The sequence below is a fragment of the Schistosoma mansoni genome, chromosome 1, assembly GCF_000237925.1.
Source record: "Schistosoma mansoni strain Puerto Rico chromosome 1, complete genome".
Taxonomy (NCBI): domain Eukaryota; kingdom Metazoa; phylum Platyhelminthes; class Trematoda; order Strigeidida; family Schistosomatidae; genus Schistosoma; species Schistosoma mansoni.
In genome coordinates this window covers 49,423,798-49,434,889 of record NC_031495.1, presented here as the reverse complement: position 1 = coordinate 49,434,889, position 11,092 = coordinate 49,423,798, and the positions used below count along the sequence as shown (strand labels likewise).

The following is an 11,092-nucleotide window of genomic DNA, read 5'->3' as shown; positions in this document are numbered from 1 at the left end:
ATGCACAACGGCTTTGTAATATTGCATAGTATCACCAATCTAAGTCCGCGAATCATTTAACGTTATATTTTGTCCTATTCCTGTTTAACTCCACGGCTTTGTGGGTTCTGTATCGTATCTTGAAAAAGTAAGCTGTAGATATTTTCCCTCTTTTCACTAATATGGAACCTTAATTACAAAAATATTTTGGGTTATCCTCTCCTGATTTCTTTCCGGTTCCTTCATTTTAGTGTATTAGTTGATACTACTTACTACTATCTCTACCGTTGCTGCTATCTTGACTAAGAGGTCGAGCCTAACTATCATAATGAACCGATCAAGCTATACTACCTGGAACAATCGTTCATCAATGTCCTACAATGCCAGACAGGTCAGTTGAAGAGCAGCAAGACTAAAAGCAGCAAACCCAGTGTCCGAAGGCGAAGTCGTACTGCTTACATAACAGATGTGTGATGGCAATAAAGCGTTTCCTTCAGAAAACCAGTATAACAGCGATGCTGCCTTCCCAGGAGAAAGGGTGAGGTTAGGAAAGGTTGATCCTAAAAATGCACAACTCGCCTTATCCAACAGATGTCCGTCTCCGGCGGTAAGGTCTCAACAAGTACGGGGCTCACACAAAAAGTACTCAGTAATCGTTGGAGAGGCTCGATAGAAGACTGTCGCTCTGGAGTACCTGGTTGGACTCCGATTATGCTTTAATACGAACACGCTTTTGCTTGGGCTTCGCTGGACGCAGAAAAACCAAAGCAAGAAGACATAACTGAATCGAACTGACTGACAAGAAAGCCAAAAGTGGATTCCAGGAACAACTGAAGTTACACTTAGGCAGTTCTGAAAACGAAACTAACTCAGATGTTGCTTGAAAAGATATACAAGCAGCTGTGGAAACAGCAGTAACGTCTATTGGTGATTTAAACCAAAGGGTTACGAAAAACCAGTGGATTTCTATTCAGTCTATTATACTGATGGAAACGCATCCTATTAAACTCTGAACACAATGAGCAGCGCATGCAAATCAGATCTAGGTTAACCAAAAGTCTAAGGAACGATCGTGAGCACTGGTGGGCAAAGAAAGCAAAAGAGATGGAAAAGTCAGTGGCTGCAGGCAACACCAGACAACTCTTCAGACTAATAAAGGAAACTGGAATTAAGAGGTCAAGTGTAAGCGAGATAATCTCGGAAAAAGATGATATTCTTATCTGCTCTCAGTCGCAATCACTGGTTATCCCAATATATAAGAAAGGATCAAAATGATCCTGTGATAACCATAGAGAGATCAGCTTAATTAACATAGTATCTAAAATACTAGCCCTAATAATTATCAGGCGCCTAACAAAGAATTGCGAACTGCAAACATGAGAAAATCAGGCTGGCTTCAGACCTGGTCGTGGTTGTATCGATCACATTTTTATTATTCGTCAGAATTTGAAATACAGGTATGCTTATCGACGTCCAACAAGGATAGCCTTTCTTGACTTGAAAGCAGCATTTGACTCTGTAGACCGAGAGGTTCTATGGCAGTGTCTGTCATTGAAAGGTGTACCTCAGGTATACACAAACCTTGTGAAGGCTCTTCACTCGAACACTACCAGCCGAGTCAGACCTTATTGCTAACTTTCATCTAGTTTTGTGAATCCAAGTGGTGTCCGTTAATGCTGTCCACTATCTTCAATTTTGTTCACTTTGATCATAGACCTACTGCTGGGAATAACGCTCTCATCGACTGAATTTTCAGGAATTGACAACTTACCACTTATTGACTCAGAACACGCAAATGATATAGTTATGTTCGGTGAAGACATTGGTAAAATTCAGTGTCTTGTGGAACACTTAGAAACAATCCCAAGATGTTTGAAATGCGCTTCTCTCCCTCTAAATGTAAATTATTACTTTGGGACTGGCCTGCGTCAACACCTGAACTAGGGATAGGGAGTGAAGTAGTCGAATGCGTCGACAACTTCACTTATCTTGGAAGTCTGATCAGCCTTAATGGGTTGGTGTCTGACCAAATCTCAGAACGAATTCAAAAAGCTCGTTTGGCTTTTGCCAACTTACGTCACCTATGGCAAAGACGAGATATCCGTCTATCAATTAAGGGACGAGTATACTGCACAGCAGTTCGCTCTGTTCTACTTTACGGCTGTGAAACATGGCCATTAAGAGTAGAAAATACTCGTAAGGTACTAGTATTTGGCCGCAGATGCCTTAGAAATATTGCTCGCATTTGCTGGGATCACCGGGTAAGTGATAGTGAGGTTAGACATAGGGTATCAGGGAATGACGGTAAATCAGTTGATAAGGTCATGAATCTTCATCGACTGAGATGGTTGGGCCACGTGTTACGTATGCCTGAACACCGATTACCACGACGCGCTATGCTGACTAGTGTAGGGGATAGTTGGAAGAGAGTTAGGGGCGGCCAAACCAAAACGTGGCATCAGAGCTTGAAGTCACTAAATTGTAGTCCGAGTCGTGTTGGTAGATGCAGACTACTTGGTTGGGGTCAACGCGACTATTGTACCCAATGGTTGGAGACTCTAAGTGACTTGGCTCAGAATCGATCACAATGGCATAGGTGTATACACACTTTATCTATCTTTGAACTGTGAAATTGAAATTACTTTATGTTTTTCTTTCTACCAACTAGTTTTTTCTTCTTGTACTATATCATTATATGGATTCCTCTTTTTATATATTACCAATGTTGAATTAAACACTACTATGAATTTGGTGTTCATCTTGTTGTGGTTATGAGGTATGGCAATTTGAACCGGTGCATATATATGCCTGGTCCTACGTTGTAGTTGACCGACTGACCTACTACTATTTAAGAGCTTATGCCATTATAAAACAATTCGGAACGTTTGACTTGTGTTGTTTCTCTGATGTTAGGTATTGCTATTCATAAGCATTTGAATGTATCATCCACGTTTTGACATATTTCCTGACTTTCAAAAATTGCTTTTTCATTCCCATTGCTTCGACTATATTACATGCGTTATTCCTTGAAGTCTTCTTTACTTGAAACAACTGTAGTTGCAGTCGAGTGGCGATGGACAATGATCACCACTACAAGAAGATTACGTGCCAGGTATTAGGTTGGATCTCTGAGTAGGCCAAAAGCCAGAAGGCATTTGACATTTGTAATAAGATATCTTTGTTGGCGATCTCGTGGTATCAAAAGAATACCGAGATCACGCCAAAGTTTACAAGCGGAACTGCTGAGCGTACGCGAGTTCGTTCAAGGCCACAGAAAACGGAAGGATGTGTGTGTCTTGTACACTTAAACAAACGGGTACGGTAAAACAATCACTGGTAAATTGGTTATAACAATAATTGTTTCCATTGTAGGGTCGGTGAAATGTCACTGAATATCGAACAGATCATCGATCCCTGTCAAGGTCAAGGATAGTCAACAGGCATCAATCAATTACACGCCATGGACTGGCCCACGCGGCAGTGGTTGTTCTTTCACTTCTGTAATTTCGTGGTTGTACCTTAACTAATATATTCTTGTAATAACGTCTTTTGTGTTGTACAGTCTCCATAGCGTCCATGATCCTCTGATGCGTCGATGGTTCAATCCACGTAAGGGCTGGTCGCGAGGTTGACTTCAGCGTTAGTTGGTTCGTCACCATTCTCGTCTAACTCTAGTAGGCCCCCAATCATTTCGACATAGAACATCAACGTTGATGTTCTACACCATCATACCAATCACATTTTCGTCATAAAAGTAGGTCACTACACAACTTTCACGTTTTGTGCTGCAATGAGATTTGATTTGTTAACTAATGGTATAAATGGTTTGATACAGATCTGTGTCATTCTTAAATTTATGGTATGCCTTTGTATTTTAATGCCGATCCAACTATTGGAAGAACAAACTTTTATGTTGATCACGAACTTAAAGCGTTATTAACGCATTCAATACCACACGAATTGTTTGAAAAATACATTATTCATGACGTTTATTCCTTTTAGTAGGGATTTCAGGAACATTTTCACTTCGGGATTTTATGCTTCGCGTAATCATCCGGTCATAATCTGTGGGAGGATTAGATAACTTCCAAAGTAATAGTACTAAACAATGGGAAAACATGTTGTCTTGTTTTAATATCAAAAATCTGCTTGGAATCTCGTTAATCTTGTACCCATTCTTACCTGATACATTTATTAAGGTAAATTGTGATCATTCAAGTTCACAAAATGAGGATGACAGTATAGTTAACTTTTCTTTTGTAGACATCTCATTTCCAAATATACTGTTTTTGTATAATTAATAACATTAAAATCTAGAAACACAAGATCTAGTCGTTCCTGAAAATAATTTTTTTCGAAATTTCAATATCAAAAACTAACTTCAGTAGAGGACATCGCTAATGAAAATGTTGAGAGCAAGAAGTAATAGTAACCTTATGGATTGCCATGTCTTTTTATTTTTTCCCACATGTTCCTACATTTCACAATATGTTATTGAATATTATGTATCCTTTACTTAACTCTCATCAACAATTACCCAGAAGCGTCTTCGATTGGTTTGACAGATATTTTCACCAACCAATTTTATTGCCTCTCATAATTTCAAACGATAAACCAAGAGGAAAACACACGTATTGTAGTAGTTCGGGTTGAATTTCTCCGCAGTTGACATCACCATAAATCTAAAATACGAGATTTTAGATACGTGATATTTGTACATTGGGAAAACAGTTGGCCTATACGTTTCTTCAAGAATCGTTTCACCACATTACATATATCTGTAGTACTAACTATCTTGAATACACTATATGTATTCGAAAGCTATTTCCAATTGATTTGCAGTACAAATAAGAATTATCTCGCTATTCAAACTATCTATATCAAAATTGCGGTCTGTTAGACAAATGCATCATTATTTGCCGGATGGATTGAATTTAAAACATCTTGAATTCGTCAAGTAGAGTGATAGCTAACTGAAAACCAAACAGAAGTCAAGAACACTTCCGTAATTAACTAATGTTGAAACCACTCCGATCCGGTATGCGTGATGTGAAAAGGGAAATAAAGAAGCGATGACGAGCAGAGGGGGCTTTCCCTTGAAACATTATTTCAATTAATTTAAAGTCTGTAAATTACTAACACTTAGTTTCATTCTTGTTTTATTCTATAAATCAAAAACTCTCGTTTGTTGTACTGTTCACTGTCATATGCTTTTGTATTCCAAAATTATTGTAATTTAAACGTAACACTTTGTACTCCATCTTTCCACTCTAATGCCGTAGCTTGGACATAATTGTACTTTTATCCTTTTTGTGCGTTGTCGTCTTGTTATTTATATATTTACCCAAATAGCGTTCCAACCAAATTGTTTCCTCTTTCGCTTACCAACTAGTAGGTGATAGAATAGTTTTCTCTGCTCTACCCTCAAACCCATTCAGTCACAATCGGACCCACGCATTACTAGCTTTAATATTGTACAAAACAGTCTATCGCGTCACAGCCTTCAACGAGATTGAGACAAATTCTCTTCTGTATATTAGTGGGTAGACGGATCAAAGGCGTAACAATGCGAAGCTTGCTATCCCTTATGCTTGTTTTCCAAAGTAAGCACCTGATTAACATATTCTATAACTTTATGAAGCCTACACACCAGTGAATATAACCTAAAATACTGACTCCGTGATTCTCAATGGTAACCACGGATATACTGAAATTACTGAATAAAAGCTACTTTTGAATGTGTACCGATTTCAAAAAGCACAAATACAAACACACTAAATGGGAACCCTAAGACTCAATCTGCAGTTAATCGAATCTATTGATTTCAAAGTCGGAAACATAACTGAGACACAGCTACAATACAGGAAGTGAATGTGATACTTACAAAGCAACACGAACAAATCTAGAAAATTAATTAGTGAAACCAAACTGTTTCGAGTAGTACATAGTTTTTAGAAAGTCAAAATCAATACGACGTAATTTAAAAAAAACTTATTTATTAAAAAAAAGGGCACATGAGGTGAGAAAGGAGGTGTTTATACATTTATCCAAATGCCCAAATCAAAAAGATATATGAAATGAAATGTCATTTTTTAATTGTCAGCTTTAACATATCTTCGTTGCATCCAGATAATTGTTCAGACAAAGCGTTAACCGTGGAATTATCTAATAAAAGAAAAATTACATGAGTATAACTTTAAGAACGATATACAATGAAGCGTAATTATACGTAAACTCATAATCAGTTGTAATGGTTAACTTCCTTCAGTTCAAAATCCATAACCGTCTAAGTGAGGAAGAGGGGTATTTCCCCTTCTTATTAAAAACATGATACAGATAAAAATCGTACAATAAATAACTCACACTTTGCATATCTTCGCGTCATACGATCAGTACTTTCAGGAGTCTCTTCAACTAACACAACAACTTTCCGAGTAAGTACTTCAGGAGATTTCAAAGGGAACAACGGACAGGATTTCTGTTTTGTGAGAGGAGATATAGACTAAACAGGGAGAAATCAATTAAATCAGAAAGATCCTGTAAATTTACTTCGACAAGAATACTTGTCACATTACTAATATTTACAACCACGTAGTAAGGTAGTAAGATAAGGAGAACAGTCAGTCACTGATGACGTAGAACCTAAGACGAATGTGTATTGGTGCAAGCTGTCACATCTTATGACAACTTAGAAAGAAAATGAACAAAGTGGAAAGCAGGAGGGGAAATAATACCAGAAATGAAAAGTTGAATTTAGGAATATAGTTTAGATTGAGTAAATCAGATCAAAGAATGAAAGGATATGATGATACAACTGGAAATATTTTGGAATACAGAAACTGAATCCAGGTGCAGTATTGGGAACCAATCTTAAGCCAAGCCATTCAACGTATTTAACCTTTGACCGAGACTATTAAGAGACCCCAATCAAGAAATCTGTACCTACCGAGAGTTAGTGATAGAACATCTACCTCAGCCCGCCAACCAGGATTTTGAAGTTGTTAGTCGGCTTTTATGTCTAAGACAGCAATACGTGAATTATATCTATTAAGATGATTAGGAAATACAATATGCAAGGTAGCTAAAGTATAAGTAATTTCGTATAACTTATATTAACCATTTCGTAAATTCAGTGGAAACATTACTTCAAACTTATTTTAAAAACAATGGCTTCAGTTAGACTGATATTACTTTGAGCTTCGTTTTAACCCAGTTCATGAGTCTACATAAATTTCCCCAGATGCATATATATATATATATATATATATATATATATATATATATATATATATATATACTCGTCAATACTGAGACATTTACTTAGTAAACTGAAAATATTGCCTTTTTTATAATCTAGTGTTGACAAACATCTGAATAGTATCATTATGAATAATATCCATTTTTCTTTAAATCATAATTGTATGTAGAAGCAATTTGAGAATTTTGTGTTATAATATAAAAAACAAAGGACCATACGTCTATTAAGAAGAGAGGATATTCATAGATGTTTTCGAAAAATTTCTCGTGTATTTTGGGACCACCAAGTAAGCGATTCCTGGATAAGTAATAGGGTACTAGGTAAAGATGGCAAATCGATCAATGAATTAGTAAATATTTATCAAGGTGGTTGGGACATGTGATACGTACGCCTAACCACTTCCTACCTCGATGAGAGTTGTCTTGTGCGTGAATAGGCTGTAAGAAAGCTGGGGGCGGGCAGATGAAAATATGGCATCAGTCCATGAAGCCATTGACAACTGAATTGAACCATTTTAATAGGTTTGGAGCACCTGATTTGGGTCTGCGTGATTATTGTTACCAGTGGTTAGACTTTGAATGACATGGCAGGTGAATCCATTCCTTATCTTCTTCTTCTTCTCCCAGACTCTAAGCTGAATTCCTCATCATATTTTTTTGAATCGTACCTTTGATGTCTGATTTTTTTTATTACCATTAATACCGTTACTATGCATACTACTCTGGAATTTGCCTACAGAATTTTATTTCGCTGTTGTAATGGGGTGTGGCGATGTACATACATACCAGGTTCTACGTTGCGTTTGTTTGGTTGATCACAACTCAACAAATAGGTAAGAAACAAAATGCTATGTTGAATCTATGTACAACCACTTCATGAAAAACGGATAACTCTTACGTGAACCTGCTAAGAATTCATCAGAAAGCGAATAAATTTATTATTAATACCATCGTTATTATTTTTATTATATTTACACATGGATTTGAGCAAGTCGTCTAATGTTTTTATCAGGGGGATTTGAATTGTTGAAAATAAAGCGAAATCTAAATCGACAGGTATGACGCAGTGACAGCTGATCAGGGGACCGTATAAGTGGCATACACTTACACACGAACTACTAACAGGAAATTAAACATGATTCGATATCAAAAGCAAGTAGAGGACATCAGTTTCATAGGCCACTCACTCTCCACTGAAACAAGACCTGACAGTTAGGTCTAATTCCTTCCCATCATATCAATTAGTGACACTTCACAAGGGCAACACATAGTTTATTACGCATCCAGACTGTTTTCACTTAAATTGGATCAACTTCAGTAAAAGTAACACCAAGAGTATCGTTCTTTACAAAAGTAATTTTGCATCGGCACTTTTATTGAGTTCATCAGTTTTCTTATTTGTTACACTTTTGAACGTAACAATTCACGGCTTACTTTTTTCTAGTTACCAATTTTTTTCTTCACGTGTTTTTGTGTCTAGGTCATTTGAATACCTCTGACTGATGGCTCGAAAGTGCAAAAGAAGCCATTGCCAAAGCCCAGCTGTCGATACCCCGTGAAAAATGGCATGCGGTGCGATGAATTCAAAGGATGGAACAATGGAGTTTACACGAATCTAGCACCCGCGACTTTCAAACGGTTTAGGAAAAATGGATGCGTGTGATTGTGCCGGAAATGCTGCTCCGATGCACGGAGCTTGCTATTTGAAGCCAATACTATGGTGAACGATGCTAAAATGTGTATTAACAAGCGCAACTGAAGTGGATCTAATGATGATCTAAAAACCATAGCTCACTGCCGCGCGGTTGCAAAGGGGTTCAGAACCTTAAGGGTTTTAAAACAAATATTAACCAAGTTGTATACTAATATTTTCACTACAGTATACACAATCTCAGTGAGATCCAGAATTGAAAACTGTGTACAGGCTGCTAGCTAAAAGGTGACTCGAATATTTTGGAAACAGTATAAAGACCAGCTACCCTTGCGATTACAGAACTGCAGGGTTTACCATACACAGAGGCTTGAGAAGTTAGACTTCGTTACTGTCCTACAGCAGATTAAGGGGTGATCCGATTTTGATGTGTGGAATGTTGAGAGGGGATTCTGGACCTCATGTATTTTATTATTATTATTACCAGATCAGAATAACTCAGAGGTTCCACAAGGTTTTGGGGAATTTCCCAAAATCTGGGGAAAATCTCGGGGATTTTGCGCTATTTCCCCAAAATTTTCTACAACGGCTTCCCCAAAACGACTAAAATTTTCGCCAACACAAGGAGATTGGGCTGTTACCCGAAGGCGTGGTGTCTGCAATTTGAACCGGCTCGATCAAGAAAGGACTAGACACTTGGAAGCTTGCTAGAAAAGGACTAACACAAGCTCTAGGTCTTCTGTCATTAATACACAAATCGGAATCTAGAAAGTTGTTACAATTCATTCTTAATACAACCTAACTATTAGTAAGCTTCTACTCCTATTACTAATCTCGAGTTATTCGACTGAGAATACTGACAGGTATCTACTTCAGTAAGCTTTTTCCGAAGTAATTGGATGATTAATTTCAAAAACTAAAAGTAAACGTACGTTGATCGGAGTTGGCCCATTTAGTAAAAATTGTAACTCTGGTAAATGTTGACGGGCACTCGAAGCACTCCTATTTGTTGATCGCTTTTTTTCAACTTTTACTGTATTGAAGCATGGTTCAAACTACATTAAAAAGGAATCTTTATATTCAGGAAATTCGACTAACCCAAAAGTAGGCGTCATTAGTAGGTGCTCTTTTTACTTCCGGATAAACTTCAGAGCATGTTTTATATACAGTCTCGCCTTTGGGTTTGGAAAAAGGCACATTCATAAACTCTAAAGGGAGTCGGTTTGGCTTTTTCGGCCTTGGCATTAGAAGGAAATAACCTCAAGGGTTCATAATTCCCACTTTTAAGACATTAACGTTATTTCGTGAAACTATGTACAATTGCTCATATCGGTTTTTTAATGTAATGTAAATAACAGTCCTCCTGAATCATGGAGTTTATTTAAAAAGGGCTTTAGTTATTTGTTACTCGACAACCATAGGTAATTAAAAGGATGGTATTTCTTCTCAGAATAGCCTCAAAGTTTAAATATTGATAAAACAAGTAGCTAGTCAGCTGTACAGGAATTTTCATACCCCAGCTTTACCCAGAAATTTTTCTTGATGGTGTCATCTAGAAAGACAATGAAGGCCTACTACTAAATTATCGATTTCAGAGAACATGTTGTGAACAAAATCTAAAAGTTGGTTTTGCTAGATGCAATGTATTCCTGTCAGATAACGTTTCTGCTTGTCGTGAAATGAACCCCATCACTAGTCCTTGTAGTGGATATACGACAACATATTCTAACCTTATACTGCCGCTTTTATTTTGGTAGACTGTCTTCCTGATATATCTATCATGGCCTGGAACATGGCAGCCTGTATTGTATCTCAGAACTTATGAAGGAAAACGTTTCTACTCATGGTGGATGCATTCAGAAAATGACCAGAAATTTTTACTATTTCAAATTTCACAGCAAGTGGAACAATCGGCGAGTTATCTGAATGGTTTAGTTGTTTCGAAGTATTGGAGACATTGGTGGACGAGTTACTTACTTACGCCTGTTACCACCAATGGAGCATAGGCTGCCGACCGGCATTCTCCAACACACTCTGTCCTGGGTCTTCCATTCTAGTTCTATCCAATTTTTTTTCATTCTCATGTCTATCTCCATTTCTCGACGTAATGTGTTCTTTGGTCTTCCTCTTCTCCTTCGGCCTTCAGGTTTCTATGTGAGGGCTTGCCTTGTGATGCAGTTGGGTGCCTTCCTCAATGTGTGTCCT

At 37.5% G+C, this 11,092-nt stretch overlaps 1 protein-coding gene across 1 annotated transcript; it reads right to left on the bottom strand.

Annotated features, from left to right (window-relative positions):
* Window positions 1-6,064: 6,064 nt before the first annotated feature.
* Window positions 6,065-10,132, bottom strand: Smp_148590 (hypothetical protein; the record flags this gene model as incomplete). The annotated part of the gene is made up of 4 exons (XM_018794705.1): window positions 6,065-6,144; window positions 6,343-6,481; window positions 9,820-9,942; window positions 9,986-10,132. 4 exons carry the CDS (start codon window positions 10,130-10,132, stop codon window positions 6,065-6,067), a joined length of 489 nt encoding a protein of 162 aa, XP_018649091.1.
* Between the last annotated feature and the right edge of the window lie 960 nt (window positions 10,133-11,092).